The sequence below is a fragment of the Pongo pygmaeus genome, chromosome 20, assembly GCF_028885625.2.
Source record: "Pongo pygmaeus isolate AG05252 chromosome 20, NHGRI_mPonPyg2-v2.0_pri, whole genome shotgun sequence".
In the NCBI taxonomy this organism is placed as follows: Eukaryota; Metazoa; Chordata; class Mammalia; order Primates; family Hominidae; genus Pongo; species Pongo pygmaeus.
In genome coordinates this window covers 64,343,129-64,369,627 of record NC_072393.2, presented here as the reverse complement: position 1 = coordinate 64,369,627, position 26,499 = coordinate 64,343,129, and the positions used below count along the sequence as shown (strand labels likewise).

The 26,499-nt window shown below is 44.1% G+C and overlaps 1 protein-coding gene across 2 annotated transcripts; it reads right to left on the bottom strand.

The window, feature by feature from the left end:
• Positions 1-1,064: 1,064 nt before the first annotated feature.
• ZNF776 (zinc finger protein 776) lies at positions 1,065-12,365 on the bottom strand. Of its 2 annotated transcripts, XM_054464423.2 has the most exons (4): positions 12,068-12,336; positions 8,246-8,372; positions 5,842-5,930; positions 1,065-2,349 (listed from the first exon to the last, which is right to left on the bottom strand). In XM_054464423.2, the coding sequence occupies exons 1-4, from the start codon at positions 12,098-12,100 to the stop codon at positions 2,146-2,148; spliced, it is 453 nt and encodes a 150-aa protein (XP_054320398.1). In that variant the 5' UTR covers positions 12,101-12,336; the 3' UTR covers positions 1,065-2,145. The 2 variants fall into 2 exon arrangements, with proteins under 2 accessions (XP_054320398.1, XP_054320396.1); XM_054464421.2 differs by having other exon boundaries at positions 1,065-5,930; positions 12,068-12,365.
• Between the last annotated feature and the right edge of the window lie 14,134 nt (positions 12,366-26,499).

Below are 26,499 nucleotides of genomic sequence, written 5' to 3'. Positions count from 1 at the left end.
GTACCCCTGTGCCACCACCAATGGGACTATGTGGGGTCAGACCTGTAGCCAGCAGAGAACTGGGTGCTGCCCAAGGCTCATACTGACCACTTCCTGGCTACTCCCTGTGTTCGTTCAAGGCCCTAGGACTCTACAATCAGCAGGAGGCAAAACCAGCAAGGTTTACGTCCTTCCCTTCAGAGTGGCAAGCTCCTCCCCATCCTAGGCACGTTCAGAAAAGCCATCTGTGAGCCAGAGCCTGTAGTGGGAAACCTTAGGAATCTATCTGGTGTTCTACTGCAGGTGAAATGGCACCCAAGCCATAAGACAAAGTCCTTCTCACTCTTCCCTCGTTTTCACAAGCAGAGGTGTCTCTCCCCATGGTCCTCACCAGTCCAGGACTGTGGGACTCACAGGTTTGTGGTGAGTGCTGCCAGGCTTGGGACACTGTTAAGGGCAGTGGGCTTTCCTCTGGCCATCCAAGAGCCAAGGCCTGAAATTAGGGACCCTAAGAGCCTACTTGGTGCTCTACCCTACTGTGGCCAAACTGGTATCTAAGCTGTAAGACAAAGTCTTCTTTACTCTTCTGTTTCTCAAGCAGGAGTCACTCCTGAAAGCCATCACAGCTGGGAATGTGCTGGGTCACACCTGAAGCCAGCATGTCTGAGTCTCACCAATGGCACATGGTGAGTACTGCCTGTGTACTACTGCTGATTATTCAGGGCCCAATGATTCTTTAGTCAGCAGGTGATGGATCCTCCCAGGACTGGATCCTCCCTTTCAAAGAAGTGGGTTCTCTTCTAGCCCAGGGTATATCTAGAAATGTCACTCAGAGCTAGGGCCTAGAATAGGGACCTCAGCCTGGTGCCCTATCCTACTATAGCTAAGCTGGAACAAGTTCCAAGACAAAGTTTTCTTTATTCTTCCCTCTCCTCTCCTCAAGTGGAGGGAAGGAGTCTCTCTTGGAGCTGTGAGCTGTGCTGTCTGGGGTTGGGAGAGGGGTATACATTCATCTACCATGTGAGTTGGGCACAGCACACCAAGGCATTCACACAAGAGAAATGAAACATTATCTATATGAAGAATTGCATTCAAATGTGCTTAACAAGCAGTTTTATTCCTAACAGACAAAAACAAGAAGCAATAACATATCCATAAGCAGATGAATTCATATACAGTGATTTCCATAGCATGTCATATTCTAAGATTAAAAAGAATGAACTACTCATATATCACGATTGATGAATGTCAAAATATGCATCCCTGCTATGTGAAATAAAAATAATAAGAAAAAAGAAGAACATCGAAATAAATAGGGCTCAGGAGAGTACTCAGGTATGAAAAGAGGAAACATGTTATATCAGTCATATAAAATTCCAGAAAACTGACATTAATCTACTGTTAAGCAAATATTGTAATTCAGTGATTGTCTGGAGGATGGAGAGGCCAGAGAGAAAGATAGTATTTATTTTTTACGAGACAGGGTCTTACTATGGGACCCAGGCTAGTCTCAAACTCCTTACCTCAAGCAATACTCCCACCCTGGACTCCCAAAGTGTTGGGATAACAGGCATGAGTCACCATGCCCAGTCTTATTACAGCTTTAAAAATTTAATCTGAAAGAACTATCTGGATTTAACATTATTTTTGACAAATAGGTTATGTGATGTTACATTGACTCTCCTAACTCTCATCACGCCCTAAGGGGGGCAATTAGCCTGTGTGATACCAAATACTTATGAGCCAGGAAGATCATTTCCACCTGATTAAATTGGAATGGTGGCTGGTTGCAAAAGCCACATCACTGGACTAAGAGATTTCCTTTCTCCCCATCCTCTTCCTCCTACTAATTCAGGGATGGCTTTTTGGTATGCAGCCCAGATAGGCTACAGAAATCCACAAAACCTTTAGATTTACTCTGACAATGACCTAAGCTACACTAGATTCATAATTATGGAGGTCCTGAAAATTTCTGTACCTGCTTGTCCATCACAGACATAGTGACTGAATCATTGTGAATGCCTTTTTAAAAAAAGTATATCCCAACTATTCTGTTGCAGTCTGCTTCACTACCTAGAAATGCTAATTCTATAAAAATTATTTTTGGGCTGGGCATGGTGGCTCACACCTGTAATCCTAGTGTTTTCAAGGGCATATGCTAGAGGATTACTTGAGGCCAGGAGTTGAACACCAGTCAGGGTAAAATAGCAAAACCCTATCTCTATAAAAAATTCTTAAATTACCTGGGCTAATCTCAGGTACTCGGGAGGCTGAGGCAGGAGGATCACTTGAGCCCAGGAGTTTGAGGCCGCAGTGAGGTATGACCATGCCAGTGTATTCCAGCCTGAGTTTCAGAGTGACATCATGTCCCTAAAAAAATAAAAATTAAAGAATTATGATTTCTTCCTCCAGGCTTATAATGTAGGACACTATCCTACAGAATTCTGGTCTTCAGGACACATGAATGCACTGTAGGACTTGAGAACAGATTTCCCTCACCAGTACTGAGCAGAATGCAATATCCCTTATAAACAAGAGAATAATTTTGTGCTGTTCTCAGAAGCACCAAAGTGTGTCACTAAAACTGTCCCCTACTCAGGTTAATTTATGAAAACACATATTATTGCACTATTTCATCTAAAAATAAAGATCACAAAGCCCTGAAGTCTTTATTTGGAGGCCTTAGGCAGCCATCCAAACTAGGCCACAAATGCAGAGCTATATTAGCCTTCATACTGTTCCCTAAGAGTTACACAGTTTAGTAACCCCAACAAACTTTCATGGTACCAGAATCCTTCATGGTACCAGAACCATGTTGTATCCAAGCCATACAATGCAATGAGTATACAATTCACACAATACAGTCAATACAATTCCCAAGATTGAAGGAAGCTTAAATAAGGACTTCATCATAGCAGAAACTAGAACAATGAGAGGCAGCTTGTACTTGGGTTGGTGAGTTAAGAGGCTGGAAAATTCCATTTTAAGAATCATGACAATCATGAGATTCCTAGGAAAGACAACCCATCTTGTCAAGTAATCAGAAAAATTCTCTAGGCCAAGCTTGTCCAACCCACAGCTTGTGGGCCGCATATATCTTAGGACAGCTTTGAATGCAGCCCAACACAAATTCGTAAACTTTCTTAAAACATTATGAGAGTTTTTGTGTGATTTTTTTAAAAAAGTTCATCAGCTATCATTAGTGTTAATGTATTTTATATGCGGCACAAGACAATTCTTCTTCCAATGTGGACCAGGAAAGCCAAAAGATTGGACACTTCTGCTCTAGGCCAAAACTGAGTCAGGTCCATGGCCCAACTCCTCATAGAGAAATGAGAAAGGAACGAGTGCAGAGGCCACTCAAAAATCCCACTGCTGAATGGGAGACAACTTGAACTTTTTTTTTGGAATATGATGGAGTGCATGAGTGATGCACTGTAGGTACCTGCCAAGTGGCAGAGATGAAATGGCTTTTGCCAGAGACCTAAGAATGAAATAAATCTGGCAAGGACATACGCAGGATAAGAAACGCAATACAGCTCCCATATACCTGGAATTTATGCAGCTATTGGACACATGATATTCAATATAGGTTGATGGCATCCTCATAAGGGCTCTCTCCCACAGTTACACTGGACAAGAAGTAATATTCCCACACATCTATGTTATTTTTCTCCTGTCAACATTCTGGTATCCAATGAAAGAAGAGTGAAGCCTTCGCAAATGCTCTGCACTCAAAAGGCACTTCCACAGCAGGAGCTTGTCTGTGCATAATATGTTAGACATTTAGATAAAGAATGTGAAACATCTGTCACACCATAAAGCTTTGATCCAGTGTGAACTCTGATTTTGAAGGAGCATAGAGGTTTGACTAATCAATTTTCCAAATTTACTTCACTGAGAAGGGCTTTCTCTAGTGTGAACTTGCAGGGCAGAGCTTCTAGTAAATGTCTTTCCATATTTGCTACACTGTTGAGGTCTTTCTCTAGCATGAACTCTCCTGTGTTTAATGAGACCAGAGTTTTCCCACAAAGGATTTTCTACTCGCTGCTCTCATAAGGCTTTGTCCAGTGTGAACTCTTAAGAACATGGAGTGCAGAGCTGTACGGAAATGATTTCTCACATTTATTATATGAGAAATTATTATGTGGCCTTTCTCCATTGTAAATTATCTGATGAATAGTAATGCAGCTCTTCTGGCTAAATAATTTCACAAATTCCTTACAGTCATATGGCCTTTCTCAACTGTGAACTCAGTAGTGTTCAGTGAGGTGGGACTTCTTGTTAAGTAATTTCCCAAATTCTCCATAACTATAGGGTCTTTCTCCAGTGTGACCCCTCTGGTATTTAGTGAGGCAAAACTTCTATGTACACGATTTCATACGTTCTCTACACTCACAAAGCTTTTCCCCAGTGTGATCTTGCTATTGTTGAATGAGGCCAACCTTTTGGCTAGATGATTTTGCACATTCTCCACACTCATAAGCGCTTTCCAGTGTGATCTCACGAATGTTGAATGAGGGTGCCCTTTTTACCAACAGATCTGCCAAATTTTCAACATTCATGATGTCTTTCTCCCATGTGAACTCGTTGATGTTTAATGAGGTTTCCCTTTTGACGAAAACACTTTCCACATTCTCCACACTCATGTGGCCTTTCTCCAGAGTGAATTTGCTGATGTCGAATGAGACTGCCCTTTTGATGAAAACATTTCCCACATTCTCCACACTCATGTGGCCTTTCTCCAGAGTGGATCTGCTGATGTTGAATGAGACTGCCCTTTTGATGAAAACATTTCCCACATTCTCCACACTCATATGGCCTTTCTCCAGTGTGAACTCTCTGGTGTTCAGTGAGGTGTGACTTGTACCTAAATGATTTCCTACATTCTTTACACTCATAGGGTCTTTCTCCAGTGTGAACTCTCTGGTGTTCCTTTAGGTGGGAGTTGCTCCTAAATAACTTCCCACATGCCGTACACTCAAAAGGCCTTTCTCCAGTGTGAACTCGCTGATGCTGAATGAGGTTGCACTTGTGATTAAACGATTTCCCACATTCTCCACACTGATAAGGTCTTTCTCCAGTGTGAACTCGCTGGTGGTGAACAAGGCTGCGCTTATGGCTAAAAGATTTCCCACATTCATCACATTCATAAGGTCTTTCTCCAGTGTGAACTCGCTGATGGTCAACAAGACTGTGCTTATGACTAAAAGATTTATCACATTCTCCACACTCATAAGGTCTTTCTCCAGTGTGAACTCTCTGGTGTTCAGTGAGGTGGGCCTTATACCAAAATGATTCATCACATTGTCCACACTGATAAGGTCTTTTTCCAGTGTGAACTCCCTGATGATTATTGAAACTATTATTTTTCCTAGTGAATTTCCCAGAATCACTGCATCCATAAGGTCTTTCTCTAGGGAGAAGTCTCTGGTGAAGGACAAGTGAGTGTTTGTTGCCGAAGGGTATTGTGGACTCTGCACAGATGTAATGAGTTTTTCCACCCTGAAGGGGAATCCCATGCTTGGTTTCAAAGTTTGACTTCCCTGAAGTGTGAATGTCCTCTTGTTGGAGTAATCTCAAGCTGGACAAAAAGTCTTTCCCAACCTCATGAAAGATAAATGGCTCATGTGACTCATGGAATTTACAGTTCTTTACAAAAGATGTTCCCTTGGCATTGCTTCTGTACGATTTCTCTCCAATGTGCTGCTTCTGGTCTTGATGATGGTTTGCATCGTCATCCAATTTTTTTTCACATGCCCCAAACCCATTCAATTTCTGATTGTGTTGTGTTCCCTGGTGTAAGATATCTCCCAGGAGAGGGCCACACATTCCCCAGAGGTGGACCTTCTTGGTACATACACCTGTCCAATGTGTCCTGAGTGGGGACTCCTGTTGTATAGAAAGGGTCTGCTTAGAAGGTGTCTCGTCTTTTGCTCCATACCAACAACCTAAAAGAAATAAAATGCTGGTAAAATGCAAGGTACTTCCGAAGGGAAGTATTACTAAGCCATACCTGATCAACAGCTGCTTTGTTGTACTTATATTTACTTGGGCCTAGACACATCCTTTTATATAGCACCCACATGCTTTATGAAGGTCCTTTAGATGTTTGCACAGGAAGGAATTGCCTCTGCTTCCTGTAGTGCATGTATTGTTGGTTCCTTCACATCATGTGGCCCCCTACCTTCTGTAATCATTCTAACCCAGTAAAATGAAGAAGACTTATCTTCAACCTAAAGGCAACACTCTGTTTCTGCAATTATTTCCATGGAGTAATACCTCTGTTAGATACACTTGTTTGTGTGTCACATGAAAATATGAGTACAACAAAGCAGCTGTTGGTCAGGTATGGCTTAGCAATGTGTACACACTTCCTAATACAAAATTGATATGCCAGTATTGGAGTCCACTGCAGATGGAAATGTGAGAAAAATGGATGACAGGTGGGATCCAGAGATGTGAAGATTAGTCCTGGGCTGGCATCAGAGTAGAAGTGACGGGGTATAGAACGGTGAAGTCTGAAACTCTCAAGAATGGGGAAGACAGAAACAGCATATGGCTCATCATGTTGCCAGGAAAATACTTGTGAAATCAGAGAGCTTCTAGTATGACTTTCCTAAATCCCTAATGTTATGTCTTCCTCCAGGGTGTTACTCCTCAGAGGTGGCCTCCCTCTGGGCTCATGCTGAGCCTGGGTTTAGCTGCAACTTCTGGATCACTGAGAACTCTCAGTCCCACTGCAAAGATATACATGGAATTTACATGGGACATGGATGACATAAAGAATAAGAGAAAGACAAGAGAGAACAGCCAACCAACAGTTCAGAAAAAATCAGCACATGATAGCCCATAGGAAAGAAAACTAAATACTACAAAGATAATTTTTGGCCAGGTGCAGTGGCTCACACCTATATTCCCAGCACTGTGGGAGGCCAAACTGGGAGGACTACTTGACCCTAGGAGTTCAAGACCAACCTGGATAACATAATGAGACACCATCTCTACAAAACAAACAAATGAGGCCGGGTGCGGTGGCTCACGCCTGTAATCCCAGCACTTCGGGAGCCCGAGGCGGGTGGATCACAAGGTCAGGAGATCGAGACCATCCTGGCTAACACGGTGAAACCCCGTCTCTACTAAAAATACAAAAAAATTAGCCAGGCATGGCAGCAATGCGCCTGTGGTCCCAGGTACTCGGGAGGCTGAGGCAGGAGAATGGTGTGAACCCGGGAAGCAGAGGTTGCAGTGAGCCAAGATCACGACACTGCACTCCAGCCTGGGTGACAGAGCAAGACTCCGTCTCAAAAAAAAAAAACCAAAACCAAAAATACAAATGAACAAAAATTAGTTGGGCAGGGTGGCATGCTCCTGTAGTCCCAGCTACTTAGGAGTCAGGTGGGAGGATTACTTGAGCACAGAAGGTTGAGAATGAAGTGAACCATGATTGCATCAGTAGACTGCAGCCTGGATAACAGTGAAACCCTGTCTGAAAAAAAAAAAAAAACAGTCAGGGCACACTGGCTTATGCTTGTAATCTCAGCACTTTGGGAGGATGAGGTGGGAGGATCATGTGAGGCTGGGAGTCAGAGACCAGCCTGGGCAATACAGCCAGACCTCATCTCTATTAAAAATAAAAATAAAAATTAGTGGGATGTGGTGGCAGAAGCCTCTAGTCCAAGTTACTCCAGAGGCTGAGGAAGGAGGATTGCTTGAGCCTGGGAGATTGAGGCTACAGTGAGCTATGATCGCAGCACTGCACTCCAGCCTGGGTGACAGAGTAAGACTTTGTCTCTGAAAACAAAACAGAACAAAACAAAACAAACAAGATAATTTATAAGGAGGGTCTTGCAAGAACAGCCTATGATGCATGTAAGTATTGAGAACATCAGTGATGGGAGGAATTCCTAGCACAGGCAGTCATGAATAAATGTCACCTAGAGCAAGGAAGCAGAACCTGTGCATACCAGTCTCTGATCCAGAAAAATTACTCAACAGCCATAGGGCAAGCAAGGTGGGATGCATTATGGTGCCTGTAAAGCTCCTTCTCTGGGAGCTTGCAGCAAAGCAGGTGTTGGGGCTGCTCAAGGAGAAGAGAGGGCAGTGCACGCACCTCAGTCCTACCTACCACAGAACCTACCCAGGAAACTAACAGAGGAACCTGTGCCCAGGCTCCTGAAGTGAGGAAAACAGTCTTGCCATGGGGAAAAAGATGGGGACAGACAGACAATAGCTAAGGTCACAGAGAAGAGTGTGAGTACCTTACCTAGAGAAGATATAAGTGTCAGGTTCTCCAGCATCACGTCATGATAAAGGCATCTCTGAGCCTCACTAAGGAGACTCCATTCCTCCTGGGAAAAGTTCACAGCCACATCTTCAAAGGTCACAGTGCCCTGCCATGATGATGATAGATGAAACCACAAACACTCCATATGCTCATCCACTTATCTATCCTTGCCCTTCCTCCTCCCAAGGTCCTAAACTACAAGGAGAAACTAGGCCCACTGGTGTCACTATCTTCTCGTGGGCTCACTGGCCATGGTGTACAGCCATCAGCCACAAGAAGTGAGTGAACCAATAGATTTCTATGTTTTGGTGCTGATATAAAGCAGTCCATACCTCCTGAGAGCCAATGCCCCTGGTAGAGATGAAGTCATGTAAATCCCAATGCAGCAACCTCAGTCTATCAGACATACTTCTTCTCTGAATACACATCATTCCTTTTTCTTACTTTTTTTTTTTTTTTTTGAGATAGGGTTTCACTCCTGTTGCCCAGGCTGGAGTGCAATGACATAATCTCAGCTCTCTGCAACCCCTGTCTACTGGGCTCGAGTAATTCTCTGGCCTTAGCCTCCCAAGTAGATGGGACTACAGGTGCATGCCACCGTGCCGGCTAATTTTTTTTTTTGTATTTTTGGTAGAGAGAAGGTTTCACTATGTTGCCCAGGTTAGTCTCGAAATCCTGAGCTCAAGTGATTCACCCACCTCAGCCTCCCAGTGTGCTGGGATTACAGGCATGAGCCACCATGCTAGGCCAAAATACACATCATTCTTTAGACTGCACAGACACATGCCCATGGCCACCCCCACCAAACTGCCTCCCACATTGGCCTCTGCCTCCCCACAAGTTAAAGTATGTTTATACCCTTTTCTTCCTTCTACCAGTAAGGGTGAGATTTTCACCTTACAGTTATATTAATGACCAAACACATGACATCAAACACTAGACAGGTGCTATAAATATGTTTAAAAATCAAATACACTCAAAGTCTAGAAGAGGACATCCCTCATCATGAAGGACCACATAGGGGTTGCACTATGGATAAGAGTGCATAACCAGAAACTATGATATGCAAGCTTTTAAAATGAAGAGGGTGTGATGACCCCCGAATCCCTTAGTAGGATGCAGCTGGCTTGTTTGAATAACACTGTGGGTAAGGATAAAATTGAAACTCACTACAAAGTATAATAACCAGGAATTCTGCTTGGTCTCCCTAATAAAAGGATTATTAGGCCATGCTGATTATTATCTAAAAGAGCCTAGTGGGAAGGGAATTGGTTCTCAGGTCATTTGAGGTCATACCAATATCACTAGATGTCAAGGTGACACATCATATTGGGCCTCCATTTTTGGCTTTATACCACAATATGGCTGACAGCATCCAACATGCTTCACATATTCAAACAGGATCCAATAATAACACAAAATGACCATGGTTCCCATTAGCAGTGGTAGTCCCTAATAATTCTATGAATGCCTCCTTGCACTACTCCACAGCCATGCAAAACCACATGTAACTTCAGATATCCATGGTCTTATTCCATTTCTGTGCTGCAATGGCTTACCCTTCAGCAACACGGACCAACTTCCATTCACCTAATACCATTGCCATTTAAAGACCAGTCCTGGACGGGCACGGTGGCTCACACCTGTAATCCTAGCACTTTGGGAGGCTGAGGCAGGTGGATCATGAGGTCAGGAGTTCGAGACCAGCCTAGCCAATATGGTGAAATCGCGTCTCTACTAAAAATACAAAAAAAAATTAGTGGGGCGTGGTGGCATGCAACTGTATTCTCAGCTACCAGGAGGCTGAGGCAGGAGAATCACTTGAACCTGGGAGGTGGAGGTTGTAGTGAGCCGAGATTGCGCCACTATACACCAATACACCAGCCTGGGCGACAAAGTGAGACTCCGTCTCAAAAAAAAAAAAAAAAAAAAAAAAGTCCTGTTTTTAATCCATTTAAGGCCCAAGACCTACTGTCACAGATGACCATATTTCTCCCTGAGCATATTCAGCATGCGTAATGAAACCCCCCACACACTACCAAAGTCGTCTCAAATCTTGACTGCACAGAGTGGTGAATAAGCACCACTCTGGCCTAAGTGTCATCTTCCCTCAATTTAACTATATTTCTGCATGTATCTAGTTCATGTCTATTCTCTCCTTGAAAGTCTATGTCCCCTGTCAAATTATGCTGACAGGTATACCCTACCATCATGGTCACTCACCTACCTCTCCAGTGTTTATGAAGCCCAATAACATTACCCAGGGACCCAAGCAACAGATGCAGTCATCATTCAACCACTGCTTTCTGGTCCCCTAAAAGATTTACCAACAGAATCTGAAGTGTGCTCTCCTTAATGTGACCCATGGCTCACTCACCATAGCATACACATTAGCTACCATATATTAGATGTCTCCAGTATCAATCCCTTTCCAGATACCCCAACCTGCATGTCCATACCCATTTGATGCCTACACTTATTCGTCTCTGACTCTTCATATGGCCAAAACAGTCATCTTGATATTTGCATAATATTCTAATTATGTTTACTACCAACATGCTCACTCAGCTGATGCAGCTTCCATAGCTACAGCTACTAAGACCAAAAACCTCGGGCTCCTGATTGCTCTCTTCATGCCCTTATTTTGCATATTAGGAAACCTAGATGCTTGTTACAAAATATCAACTTTGAATCCAGCCACATCTCCTTAGCCATGAATCTTAGTCTGTTAACCCTCACTTGAATTATGGCAAAAGCCTCAACTCTCATATTATTTCCTCCTCTCTCAACCCCACAGTCTGTAGAGCCAGAGGAGACTACAGCCAGATGAAACTGTAGTAACATCACCTCTTCCCTCTGGTCAGTTTCACCTCTAAGCATTTCACATCCTGGTACTAACTCCTGTGTTAACCTTCCAAGTATGTTTATATTGGTTGGCAGAAATGGGAATACCTCCATATATCCTGTGTCACAGACTTAGGATCCTGGGTTTAAGGTTCCTCCAGGGTTCCCAAATCAAAAAACTTAAAAAAAAAAAAAAAAAAAAAGGTACCTAAGAGTCCCAGGACATCCCAATCTAAAGAGCATGTGGATAGGAGTTAGGGCCAGGGAGGGAATAACACCCTCCGCTTCCCTGCGGAGGTTCTGCAAGTGCTTCTGCAGTCAGGAGTTCCTAAGAGGAGAGGCACAAGCTACAAGAATGTATCCCTGATGAGATTTGATAAGCTCAGGCCTCCCTGAACTCTTTCTTGGCCCTGTAACCAGGTAAACACAGGTTGGTTGTCTGAACTGAGCGCCTCAGTACAAAATGTCATCTCTTAGCACCTATCTGATCTGCAGAAGTTGAACAAGAATTCAACCTCCCAGGGCCCAAAAGTCATCCCCTGTGTTCTTTTTTGACTGGACTTTGGAAAACCTTTAAAGCCTGGACATTGATCTTTTCCTTCCTTTGTTGGAAGCTGTCCATGGCTTCTAGCGTTCTCAGGGTGAATACACAGTCCTCAGCCTGCTCTTCCAGGAGGAGCTCTGCCTCACACTTTGCTCCCGACAGGTGCCTGTGGACCCTAGGTTACGATCCTCTCGGCTCAGTTCATCTCCAGGCCTTTGCCTGCACCGCTCCCTGTGCCTGTAGCTCTCCTGAGCGCATCCCGCGGGTGTCAAAAACGGGGGCCCATAGCGAGCGCCTCAGTGTCCCGACGCTGGGTTCAGGCTGTAGAACCTTGAGCAGGCGCCGCTTCCTCTCTGCTTTTGGACTTAGGTAAAGATGAGGTGACCTGAGGGCACGGAAGACGCCACAATTACCTGAGCCGGGGGCCTCAGCGCGGCCGCCGCCATCCGACTGGGTGGGGAAAGCGGGGTCGAAAGGAGGGTGCGAGCAGGGCCGGTAGCTGGGCACGGTGGTCCCGATCCCGGCCTTGGTGCGGGTCACGCCTAGCCCCTTTAAGAACTGCAGAGCAGCCTCTGTGCAGTCGGGACAACGTCTCCTCTCCACCTTCTGGGTTCAGCCACTTCTACACGACCCAGCACTCCCCAGTCTCTCACTGGAAAATACACCCAACACCAATCAAAATGGCCACTAGTAGAGGACGCCGGAAGTCCCACCTTTATACTGTTTCCGCGGAAACGCCTTTATTTTGAGCCTTCATTGGCTCTGAAGTGCTGTCATTCGACGCAGAGATTTCTGGGTTATGTAGTTTCCTCACGTTCCAAGACGGTTCCAAGGCCGTAAAGAAGGCCTCAGAGGCGCTTGATTGCACAGAGTGGTGAATAAACACCACTCTGGCCTAAGTGTCATCTTCCCTCAATTTGACTATACTTCTGCATGTATCTATTTCATGCCTATTCTCACCTTGAAAGTCTATATCCCCTGTCAAACTATGCTGTCAGGTATACCCTACCATCATGTTCACTTACTCGCAGGAAAGGCCCAGCTCCACCTCAGCGGTCTGTCCTTAAAGTGCATGTCCTTCTAGGGTAGAGGATAGTCTCACCTAGCCTTAGAACCTGTATTGAGATTTTTGGAGATTAGTGTCTGTAACTGATCACTCAAGTATTTGAAAAAATATTATTTTAGATTTTGGGGAACTCGAGCTCTCTGATGCTAAACTTATTATTTAGGATGCCCCCAAAGACTAAAAATCCAAATTATCATAACATTTTGAACAGTCTTTCAGTCGCAAAATCCCAATACTGGGAGCAGAGGCTGATAAACATTATTGTGTTATAAATTCACATGAATGCACTCTGAGGCATTAGAGTCAGTTTCTCAGTCTGTCAGGGACAAGAAAGAACTAATCCAGATAGGACAAGACAAGGAAGATAGAGGAGAAATGTTGTGTTCCCTAAAGCAGGAATACATGCTGAATCTCTGTCTGTGATTCCCACAGAAGACAACTCTCCTGCCTATAAAATCAATCATAGTGTCCAGTACATTGAGCAACACTTTTATCCGCTTAGTATCCCTCGCTTGAGATTCTAACTTGTATTCAATTAATTCTGGATTAATTTATCTAAGATTTACCAATCTTACAAGAAGACCAATGAAAGAAATACTATTTTGGTAGTGATAAATGGCTGCAGTTTTCAAATGTGGAGCACGTATGCAGAAGATGCTCTCCACCTGTTGATATTGGTTGTGTCTTAAATCCAGGAGTTCATGTTATTGCTGGGAACTGGCTATTCTTTATTTCTGTTTCCATGGCAAGGAGTGTTTTGCCTAATAAATTAATGTTATGTTAGGAATACAGTTGTAAAATGTAAATTCCAAAACCCTCTTAAGAATGATTATGTTGGCCAGGTGCTGTGGCTCAGGCCTGTAATCCTAGCACTTTGGGACGCTGAGGTGGGAGGATCGCTTGAGGTCAGGGGTTTGAGACCAGCCTAGCTAACATGGTGAAACCCCATCTCTACTAAAAATCCAAAAATTAGCCAGGCGTGGTAGCGGGTGCCTGTACTCCCAGCTGAGGCAGGAGAATCACTTGAACCTGGGAGGTGAAGGTTGCAGTGAGCCAAGATACTGCCACTGTATTCCAGCCTGGAAGAGAGACAGACTGTCTCAAAAAAAAAAACAAAAATTATGTAAAAAAAAATAATAATTTTTAAAAATGGCCAGGTGCAGTGGCTCACGCCTGTAATCCCAGCACTTAGAGAGGCCAAGGTGAGTGGATCACCTGAGGGCGGGAGTTTGAGACCAGCCTGACCAACATGGAGAAACCCCATCTCGATTAAAATACAAAATTAGCTGGGCATGGTGGTGCATGCCTGTAATCCCAGCTACTCGGGAGGCTGAGGCAGGAGAATCACTTCAACTGGGGAGGCAGAGGTTGCGGTGAGCCGAGATTGTGCTGTAACACTCCAGCCTGGGCAACAAGAGCAAAACTCCATCTCAAAAAAAAAAAAAAAAGAAAAAGAAAGGCCCGGCATGGTAGCTCACGTCTATAATCCCAGCACTTTGAGAGGCTGAGGTGGGTGGATCATTTGAGGTTAAGAGTTTGAGACCAGCCTGGCCAACATGGTGAAACCGTGTGTCTACTAAAAATACAAAAATTCTTGTAACCCTATCACTTTGGGAGGTTGAGGTGGGTGGATCACAAGGTCAGGAGTTCAAGATCAGCCTGGCCAATATAGTGAAACCCGTCTCTACTAAAAATACAAAAATTAGCCAGGCATGGTGGTGCATGCCTGTAGTCTCAGCTACTTGGGTGGTTGAGGCAGGAGAATCACTTGAACCTGGGAGGCGGAGGTTGCAGTGAGCTGAGACTGCACTACTGTACTCCAGCCTGGGTGACAGAGTGAGACTCCATCTCAAAAACAAAACAAAACACAACCAAAAATCAGCCGGGCGTGATAGCGTACACCTGTCATCCCAGCTAGAGGCAGGAGAATCACTTGAACCCAGGAGGCAGAGGTTGCAGTGAGCTGACATCACTCCACTGCACTCCAGCCTGGGCAACAGAGTGAGACTCTACCTTAACAAAAAACAACAACAAAAAAGAAGATACCTATGTAACAAACCTGCACATTCTGCACACGTATTCCTTTTTTTAAGAAGAAATAAAAAATAAAAATAAAAATAAAAAATTTTTAGAATTATAGAATAATTATGTAGTGATTTAATGGTGGTGACAGTGATTTAATGGTGGAGGCCAGGGGTGGTGGCTCATGCCTGTAATTCCAATGCTTAGAAGCCCAGGGAGAGAGGGTCACAGCACTCCAACCTGAGGACCAGAACCAGACCCTGCCTCTAAAAAAGAAAGAAGGTTAGGCATTGTGGCTCACACCTATAATCCCAGCACTTTGGGAGGCCGAGATGGGTGGATCACGAGGTCAGGAGTTCGAGACCAGCCTGGCCAACATGGTGAAACCCTGTCTCTACTAAAAATACAAAAATTAGCCAGGCGTGGTGGCGCACGCCTGTAGTCCCAGCTACTCAGGAGGCTGAGGTAGGAGAATTGCTTGAACCCGGGAGGCGGAGGTTGCAGTGAGCCAAGATCGCATCATTGCACTCCAGCCTGGGCAGCAAGAGCAAAACTCTGTCTCAAAAAAAACAAAGAAAAAGAAAAAAAAAAGAAAGAAAAAAGAAATAGCGCTGTTGCAACATTAGTGGATGGTATAAATAAATAAATAAAATTTAAAAAATTAAAGCTTCGTAGAAGTTTTAGTAGTGATATCTAAGGAGAGATGGAATTAAGATCAGTACATGATTAGGATGAACACTCTGATAGTTTTGTCTCTAAAATGAGATTCGTCTTCATTATTGAGAGTATTGAGCAATACCAGTATGGATGGAAACAATAAAGCAGATATTTAAGGTGGGCAGAAATGTAAACATAAACAGAGGAGCTAAAGTTTGCACTATAATACTCATGTCTGCACATATGTTTGTTATTCTGTGTTGTGTGTTCCACTATAGTCCTATACAAGTTGTTCATCTTAGTGAAAATGATAGCAGCAGGAGGTAGACAAATTCCAGGCAGACAGGGGTGGGTTCCCGGTGAAACCAGACCTTCAAGCCAAAGACAGTTTAAAGCCTAGCTACAATGCAGGATAAATCCATGGACCAGATTGAGAACCTTTCTTCCTGTCTGGCAAACTTTCCTCTGTTCCCCACCCTTCACCTATTTTACATATACCTACCCTTCCCTAGTTGGTTATTTACACTGTTGTGCCCACCTTTGAGTAGTGCCTTTGTTTTAACCTTTTTTGCATATTCACAAACCAATCAGCACACACTCCCCCATTCTGAACCCATACAAGCCCAGGACTCTGCCACACTGGGGAACTGCCTGCCTTCGAGTGGGGAGGTCTACTTCAGGTAGGGGCCACCCACTTGGAGTTCACTTTCTTCTGAGGGCTGTTTCATCATTCAATAAAAACTCTTCTCCACCCTTCTCACCCTTCAGTTGTCCAGGTAACCTCATTCTTCTTGGACATGGGACGAGAAGCTGGGACCTGCCAAACAGTGGGTGCAAAAGAAGCTGTAATGCTGCAGCCCTCCTGTCCTCTGCTGGTGCCAGGCAACCACCCCATGCAACAGGAAGTGGCAGCAGGGCCAGACCAGCCCAGTAGCTGTGGGTCAAAGTGAGGCAACAGGAACAAATGAGCAGAGGCTCCTTCAGCCACAGAAGTTTCTGGCTGGCAAAGAGGCACCAAAAAAAAACCCTGCATCAAAAATAAAGTTAAACTAGGCTGGGCGCAATGGCTCATGCCTTTAATCCCAGCATTTTGGGAGGCCAAGGCAGGTGGATTACTTGAGGTCAGGAGTTCGAGACCAGCCTAGCCAACATGGTGCAACCCCATCTCTACTAAAAATACAAAAATTAGCCAGGTGTGGTGGCAGGTGCCTATAATCCCAGCCACTCGGGAGGCTGAGGCAGGAGAATTGCTTGAATACAGGAGGCAGAGGTTGCAGTGAGCCGAGATTGTGCCACTGCACTCCAGGCTGGACGACAGAGCAAGATCTCATCTCAAAAAAAAAAAATAATAATAATAGCCGGGTGTGGTGGCTCACGCCTGTAATCCCAGCACTTTGGGAGGCCGAGGTGGGCGGATCACGAGGTCAGGAGATGGAGACCGTCCTGGCTAACATGGTGAAACCCCATCTCTGCTAAAAATACAAAAAAAATTTGTCGGGCACGGTGGCATGCGCCTGTAGTCCCAGCTACTCAGGAGGCTGAGACAAGAGAATTGATTAAACTCGGGAGGTGGAGGTTGCAGTGAGCTGAGATCGCACCATTGCACTCCAGCCTGGGTGACAGAGTGAGACTCCATCTCGAAAAAATACAATACAGTACAATACAATACAATAAAGTTAGACTTTGCCTACAGATATGCAGTTTTGTTTTCTCAGTTAACTATTTCTCAGACATGCTGGGCATGGTGGCATGTGCCTGTCATAACAGCTGCTCGGAAGACTGAGGTATGGGGATCACTTGAGCCTAAGGGTTCAAGTGCGGCCTGGGTAACATAACAAGACTCAATCTCTCTAAAGAGAAAGAAAATACCTCCCACCCCCACACATAAAGTTGGCAGGCATGATGGATCACACGTGTAATCCCAAAACATTGGGAGACCAAGAGATTGAGACTGCCCTGATCACGATATCGAGACCCTGTCTCTTCCAAAAAAATAAAAATAAAAATGAATTATCAGGCTATAGTGGTGCACATGTGTAGTCCCAGTTACATGGGAGGTTGAGGCAGGAGGATGGCTTGATCCCATTAGGTCAAGATTACAGTGAGTTATGATCATGTCACTCCATTTTGGCCTGTGAGACAGTGAGACTTTGTCTCTAAAACAAACAAACAAAAAAACCCATCATCCCAGACAATCTAATATCTCCTTATGTCCACATGTAGTAGAACTAAACATGCCTGTTAGACTGCTTTGCATTTTATTTTATTCAACCTCCATGGCTGGCTAGCTGATGTGGGTATCTGGTCAGCCTACTGTTCTGTTGGTCCCTGCAAGTTTTCACCTCCAAAGTCACAGAAAACTTCTTGGAGGCACCTGTGGATGTGTCTTGTCCACTGCCTTCTCTCAGGTGTCCCATGGATTGAAAACCAGGACCAGGTAGTGCTGGCATAAGGTTTTGAGGCTGCTGATGCCACCCCAGTCCAGGAAACACAGAATCATCTTTTTTTGTGGTTTGGAGTGGGTTAGGCTTCAGTGTCTGGCGTTGAGTTGACAAGGGAGCAGTGAGGATTCTTCACTGTGGCTGTCTTCTATTCTGTGGTTAGGACAGAGATTGTCCTGACTGGTTCCAGAAAAAAATAAGACTCCCAAACTGGTGCAACTGGAATAGATGACCCCTAGTTGCCTTTAGGTCATTAACATATCATTATAACACTAAAATTTCCTCCCCCGAAATATAATCACTGCCATTTTGCATGCATTGGTTTTATGAGGATGCATGTTTATGAACAGAGCTTGTGCATCTGGAGTCCCACTTTGTACATGCTAACAGTCCTCTCACACCCTTGCTTAGTTCTTTTTTTTTTTTTTTTTTTGAGACAGAGTTTCACTCTTGTTGCCCAGGCTGGAGTGCAATGGTGCTATCTCGGCTCACCGCAACCCCCACCTCCCAGGTTCAAGCAATTTTCCTGCCTCAGCTTCCTGAGTAGCTGGGATTACAGGCATGCACCGCCATGCCCGGCTAATTTTGTATTTTTAGTAGCGACGGGGTTTCTCCATGTTGGTCAGGCTGGTCTCGAACTCTCAACCTCAGGTGATCCACCCGTCTTGGCCTCCCAAAGTGCTGGGATTAAAGGCATGAGCCACCGCGCCTGGCCGCTCAGCTCTTAAAAACCCCATGCCTCCTATGTTCAGGGAGAAGAGGCATTTAGAGCAAGAACTTACTCATTCTCCATTTCTGGTCAGAAATAAAACCTGCTTGCCTTTTTTCTCCCCCCCAAATTGGGTGGTCTTTTTTTTGTGACTAATACAAAGTAGGGAAAGAACTCAGTTTATTGGTAGTACAACTTAAAAAAAAAAAAAAAGAGCATGTTTAACATTCCAACTTTCATAGTCCCGTCAACTTTTACTTTATGTTCTAGTCCCAGGACTCTTCTCTCCAGACCATTTTACCCTTTCTTGTGCAAACGTCTTCAGGTTTCCACCCAGGGTTCAGGCAAGGAGACTTTGGCCTTTTTTCCAAGTGCTACCTTGATTAACCAGTCTAACCATCACCCTAGGCATTCCAGGTGGGGTTTCTCATAGTATCTTTATCTTCTGGCTTTTAAAATTTATCCAAACTTCAGGAACTACAGCAACTTAGCTTAAGGCCCTTTAATATTGGGGGATCAACAGGAACTTCCCTTGGTCCGCCCAACCTTCAATAGTGTTATATTCAGACCTTTGTTTTAATCCCGTCAGTTTTTATTTTATTCATCTAATTTCCATCTAATAGCCATCTAAAGATTTCCACCATGCTGGGATGAGTACCATGATTTCCCCCTTTTCTTTTTCCTCTTAGTTTCATTCCTATCCATGTTTTCTTTATTTGTCTTATTTCTTTATAACCATTTAAAAATTTCTACCTTCCTGGAAGGAGCTATTTGACTCTCCTCTGTACCTTTCACCATTATCTATCTTATTAATTAACCTAATGGTTTTATTAGCATCTGAAAGGCCCATAATAGGAAGCAAATTTGGTAAGATTGACTATAGCTCAATTTTGCAGCAGTAAGTTTACATAAGGTGCCCAAGAAAATGGGGTTCCCCAAACCAAGACATTCACCATGACCTGGGTAATAAACATATTCAGTAGGTAAATATTCCTATCATCATAATGCCAGTTCCACATGGCTTGCATGGGAAGCATATTAATCTGGTTCATCTGGGGAGCCCCACTTGGCATATATAGGGGGAGTCAGACAGTCCCGCTTTGCCAAGTAGACAGACTTTAGAGTAGCTTTTATACACCCACCCAGGCTGGCTGTTCCTTCAGTAATAAACTCGTGTGTGTGTGGATGATACGAACCTATCTGCAATTGTTCAAGAGTGAGCTGTAGGTCCTACATCAACCCAAACATGTTCTTCCACTCTGCGTTATTTAAAACCCAAGATGTTTCCCCTAAGTTAGTTACTCTCATTATCCATGTTAGTAAAGGTTCCTCAGGAAGCTGATGATACTGGTCTATAAAATGAAACAATTCCTCCACACTATTGATATAGAACCAGCCCTCTTCTGTCCATCTCACAGTATGCCAATCACTGAGATGATGAGTCTTGCAGCAGAGAAAGCATGTATTTACAAGGCTGCCAAGTGCAGAGGTGGGAGAACAGTTCTCAAATCTGCCTCCTTGATGATGGGATTTAGAGATATTTATGGGATAAAGAAGCCTGTCGGCCAGGCGTGGTGGCTCACGCCTGTAATCCCAGCACTTTGGGAGGCCAAGCCAGGCAGATCACAAGGTCAGGAGTTTGAGACTAGCTTGGCCAACATGGTGAAACCCCGTCTGTACTAAAAATACAAAAATTACCTGGGCATGGTGGAGGGGGGCACCTGTAATCCTAGCTACTCAGGAGGCTGAGGCAGAAGAATTACTTGAACCTGGGAGGTGGAGGTTGCAGTGAGCCGAGATCGTGCCACTGCACTCCAGCCTGGGCAACACAGTGAGACTCTGTCTCAAAAAAAAAAAAAATTGACCTGTTCTACCTCCAAAGTATGCCTGTATAAAGTTATTGATGCAAGAACATATTGTACCTTTTGTAATGGATTTTTCCAAATATATACACAAATACAAAGGACTATGTAATGAAGTCCCATGAATTCTTCCACGGTGATCCATTATTATTTATCATTGCATGGTGGGTTTTTTTTTTCTTTTTTTTTTTTGAGACAGAGTCTTGCTCTGTGACCCAGGCTGGAGGAAGTGGCATGATCTTCGCTCACTGCAAGCTCAGCCTCTCGGGTTCATGCCATTCTCCTCAGCCTCCCGAGTAGCTGGGACTACAGGCGCCCACCACCACACCCGGCTAAGTTTTTGTATTTTTAGTAGAGATGGGGTTTCACTGTGTTAGCCAGGATGGTCTCGATCTCCTGACCTCGTGATCTGCCCGCCTTGGCCTCCCAAAGTGCTGGGATTACAGGCATGAGCCACTGTGCCCGGCATTTTTGTTTGTTTGTTTGTTTGTTTGTTTTTTTGAGACAGAGTCTTGCTGTGTCGCCCAGGCTGGAGTGCAGTGATGCAATCTCAGTTTACTGCAACCTCCACCTCCTGGGTTCAAGCAATTCTCAGGGCTCAGCCTCCCAAGCAGCTGGGATTACAGTGCCATTACGCCCGGCTAATTTTTTGTATTTTTTTTTTCTTTGAGACGGAGTTTCGCTCTTGCTGCCCAGGGTGAAGTGTTATGGCACAATCCTGGCTCACTGCAACCTCTGCCTCCCAGGTTCAAGCAATTCTCCTTCCTCAGCCTCCCAAGTAGATGGGATTACAGGCATGTGCCACCACGCCCGGCTAATTTTGTATTTTTTTTTTTTTTTTTAGTAGAGATAGGGTTTCTCCTGTCTCTACTAAAAAAAAAAAAAGGGTCAGGCTGGTCTCCAACTCCCAACCTCAGGTGATCCATCCACCTCGGCCTCCCAAAGTGCAGGGATAACAGGCATGAGCCACCACACCTGACCGATTATCTATTCTTAAGTGTATTACTATGCTGTTTTACTTATAATCCTGATGTCTCTCATTTTTGTTACTTTTGAGATGGAGTTTCTTGCTCTTGTTGTCAGGCTGGAGTGCCATAGCATGATTTCAGCTCACTGCAACCTCTGCCTCCTGGATTCAAGTGATTCTCCTGCCTCAGCCTCCCTAGTAGCTGGCTAACTTTGCATTTTTAGTAGAGATGGGGCTTCTCCATGTTGGTCAGGCTGGTCTCAAACTCCTGATCTCAGGTGATCCACCCGCCTCAGCCTCCCAACGTTCTGGGATTACAGGCATGAGCCACCGTGCCTGGCCTCTAGTATGACAGCATGATATATACGCACATAAAAGCAAGATGCTTTAGAAATGTAAATAAAAGATTATAAATTACAAATGGCAATGTAATCAGGGATGTAAAGAATCTCAATACCTAAATGTTACCTTGCATGACAGCAAGTTATATAGGCATATTTTATCTTCACTATCAGTAATATTTTGCTTTCTTCTTTCTAGAAATATCTGTGATGATTCTTAACATAGGACTCTACAGTAATGTCTAGAAGTTTAAAATTGTGTGTTCCAATTATATTATAACTACACACACTGGAAGGTATATTTCTATCTATTGTGGAGTAAAATTTTCTTGATTATATACTGCTTATGCTCCCACAAAACCTTTGTAATCAGCAAATTTAAAAGCCCAAGTCTCTGAGTAGCATTTCTGCTTCTGTGTGGCCAGTATGACCCCACCTCCATTCTATCTAACAGCCCCTTGGTGTTCTGAATATGCTGGTTGTGTGGATCACATCTCTCCCACTTGGGTTTGCTGTCAGTGTGGTGTATATTTATGTGGGCTCAGGCTGTCAATAGGTGCCAGTACCCAATGCCTCTTACACAGAGTCCTATAGGTATAACAGGGGCACCTCCAGGATGGACTGAGTTTTTTTTTTTTTTTTTTTTTGAGATGGGGTGTCACTCTTTCCCCCAGACTGGACTGTGGTGGCATGATCTTGGCTCACTGCAACCTCTGCCTGCCTGGTTCAAGCAACTCTCCTGTATCAGCCTCCTGCGTAGCTCAGACTACAGGTGAGTGCAACCACGCATGGCTAATTTTTGTATTTTTAGTAAAGACAGAATTTCACCATGTTGGCCAGGCTGGTCTCGAACTCCTGACCTCGTGATCCACCCACCTTGGCCTCCCAAAGCATTGGGATTACAGGCGTGAGCCACTGCGCCCTGCCGGACTAAGGTTTTTAAATACTGCACACCTGTCACACAGGGTCCCTGCATATATGTTTTGTCTATAGGCTGTGCTGCAGTATAACCCTCAGGCACTTGTCACACACCAGGAGCATATACTCTTTGAAATTTTTGCTTCCAGACTGTACCACAGCATGCTGGGAGAATGTAATCCAACTGTGTGTTTCTGGCTGTGTCATAATCACACACTTATGTGGGACTACCCCTGAATCACCCATTTCAAGAATATCTAGTTTGCTTATGGCTTATACATGTGTAAACAACTTAAATCATATCAGAGACATGCACAAAAAATTAGAGTATAATAAATTCTAATACAAAAATGACTCAATTTCAAGAAATAAATAAAATTTTGACCAGGCGCGGTGGCTCACGTCTCTAATCCCAGCACTTTTGGAGGCCGAGGCGGGTGGATCACGAGGTCAGGAGTTCAAGACCAGCCTGGCCAAGATGGGGAAACCCCGTCTCTACTAAAAATACAAAAATTAGCCTGGCATGGTAGTGGGCGCTTGTAATCCCAGCTACTCAGGAGGCTGTGGCAGAGAACTGCTTAAACCTGAGAGGCGGAGGTTGCAGTGAGCCGAGATTGCACCATTGCACTCCAGCTTGGGTGACAGAGAGAGACTCCGTCTCAAAAAAATAAAAATAAAATAAAATAAAATTTAAGGCCAGGCATAGTGGCTTATGTATGTAATCCCAGCACTTTGGGAGGCCAAAGCAGGTGGATTGCTTGAGCCCAGGAGTCTGAGACCAGCCTGGGCAACATAGTGAAACCCAGTCTCTACAAAAAATAAAAAATAAAAGCTTAGCCAGGCATGGTGGTGCTTGCCTGTAGTCCCAGCTACTTGGGAGGCAGAGGTGGGAGGATCATCTAGCCCAGGGAGGTCCAGGCTGCAGTGAGCTGTAATTGTGTCACAGCACTCCAGCCTGGGTGACAGCCTAAGACCCTGTCCCACCCCCCACACAAAAAAAGGAATTTTGAAAAGGAAAGTGATATCTGTAGATTAATAGAGATATATGAGACAGAACTACTAAAAGTCATAGGGATAAATTTGGGAATTTCTTTTTTTTTTTTTTTAATTTTTGTATTTAGTAGAGACGGAGTTTCACCATGTTGGCCAGGCTGGTCTCAAACTCCCGACCTCAGATGATCCACCCGCCTCAGCCTCCCAAAGTGCTGGGACCACAGGCGTGAGCCACCATGCCCACATTTGGGAATTTCATTGCAATGAAGCTGCTTAAAGAACAAAGATATTTTTGAGACAATAGAAAAAAATGGATGACGATAACATATTTTGTTATGCGTTAAACATTTCTGATGGAACCAGTTGTAGGTGTTATGAAAGAGCCCTTGGACTTTGGAAATACCCTGTGAAGAGATTATGCATTAAGCGATGTCAGGAAGCTGGGCGCGATGGCTCATGCCTGTAATCCCAGCACTTTGGGAGGCCTCGGTGGGTGGATCACCAGAGGTCAGGAGTTCTAGACCAGCATGACCAAATGGTGAAACCTTGTCTCTACTAAAAATACAAAAATTCACTGGGTGTAGTGGCAGGCGCCTGTAATTCCAGCTACTAGAGAGGCAGAAGCAGGAGAATCACTTGACATGCTGGGATTACAGGCGTGAGCCACCACGCCTGGCCTAGATTCTTTACATATCTGATTACCTTACTATTTCCAGTTTACAATCTTTTATTCATGTTTCTGAAGTGTCTTTCCTTTCACCCATTAGTGAAAGGAAGTATTAACTCTTTCACTCATCAAACACAAGTTAGTAAAATACCAGAGACTCAATTTGCAAATCATGCCCCCAAAAAGACAAAAATGCATATCCAAAAAATGTTATAAAGACACTAAATGGCCACTCAAAGACTTTAAACAGTCTTCTTCATTTCCCACTGGTAAAGATCTTACAGTGGAATTTGTGAGGTTTAATATTTTTGGTCAGTAATGGAAGGAAGAATATTGAAAGAAGGTTTCAGAGGAAATATAGAGGAGGGGCATAAGGCAAGGAGAGGAGGTTGCACCATGTCTCCAGGTCCCTCAGAGTATGTCTCAACCTCAGAGCAGAACTGGTTCCTTTTGATTGTGACACTCACCTGGGAACAGTTGGTATTTACTAATTCACATTTACAAAACCGTGGCTGGAGTGTCAGCATTCCTGCCATGGGGAAAGTGGATATCTGAACCCTGAGAAAAGATTCTGGATACCATAATCTCACCTTCTTGCTGGGAAGGAACCATCATTTCAGCAGTAAGTACAATGATAGTTTCGGCATGGGGACTGGAGATTACCTCTGGAAAACAGCTTGGACTGAGAAAATTAGTTAATATTGTGGATAAATGAAGTTACCATTGAGAATGACATAAGTAGCTAGAAAAGTTTCTGTGAAGTCTGAGAACACATAAATCTCAATGGATAGTGAGCAGAGGACATGGGGCTCTAAGTTCTGAGATAATTAAGTGGAGCCCATGGCTATCCTAGAGACTTGACTAACATGAAATTCTTATTTCTACAAAGTGTGTATTATTTCAATTTCTGAGAACTTTGAGGAAAAAGCAACTTAGAGCCAAGGAAATAGTAAGGTAAGACTAGAAAGATGTCATAGAACAGAAAGAAAGCGATGGTGGCATCATATTGATTCAATGTCTTAGAATCTGCATCTTGTCACCTGCGGACACATTCTTTGATACAAAATGGAGGACCAGCTCATAGCTCCTGTGGTATTGAAAAGCAAGTACTCCGGCCAGGCGCAGTGGCTCACGCCTGTAATACCAGCACTTTGGGGAGGCCGAGGCAGGCAGATCACGGGGTCAGGCGATCGAGACCATCCTAGTCAACATGGTGAAACCCCGTATCCACTAAAATACAAAAAATTAGCCAGGCATAGGCATGGTGGCGCACACCTTTGGTCCCAGCTACTTGGGCTGAGGCAGGGGAAATCACTTGAACCTGGGAGGCGGAGGTTGCAGTGAGCCGAGATCGCACCACTGCACTCCAGCCTGGTGACAGAGCAAGACTCCGTCTCAAAAAAAAGAAAAAAGAAAAAAGAAAAAAAAAGTATTCCTTACAGTAAAGAAATGATATCGCTGAAGAATACATTAGGTTCAAGTATGTCTTTGTTTTACTTTTTCTTATTTCTTATTGAAATGGAAATAGAAAAAAATTATTTTAGTATCAGGGTAATACCAACCTTGTATGATGAGTTTAGAAGTATTTTCTCCTCCTCTTACTTTTGGGAATAGTTCGAGTAGGATTGGGGTTAGTTCTTTAAATGTTTGGTAAAATTCAGTAGTGAAGCCATTGGGTCCCAGGCTTTTCTTTGCTGGGAAAATTTTTATTACAGCCTCAATCTCATTGCTTGCTATTTGTCAGTTCAGGTTTTGGATTTCCTCATAATTCATCTTGGTAAGTTATATGTGCCTAGGAATTTATCCATTTTTTCTATAATTTCCAATTTTTGGCATACAGTTGATCATAGTAGCCTCTAATGATCCTTTGAATTTCTGCAGTATTGGCTGTAAAGTCTTCTTTCTCATTTCTATTTTATTTGGTTTATCTTTCTTAGTCTGGCTAAAGGATTTTTTATTTTGTTTACTTTTCAAAAAACCAATTTCTCGGCCGGGCGTGGTGGCTCACGCCTGTAATCCCAGTACTTTGGGAGGCTGAGGTGGGCAGATCACGAGGTCAGGAGTTCGAGACCAGCCTGACCAACATGGCAAAACCCCATCTGTATTAAAAATACAAAAATTAGCCGGGCATGGTGGTGGGTGCCTGTAATCCCAGCTACTTGGGAGGCTGAGCCAGGAGAATTGCTTGAACCCAGAAGGCAG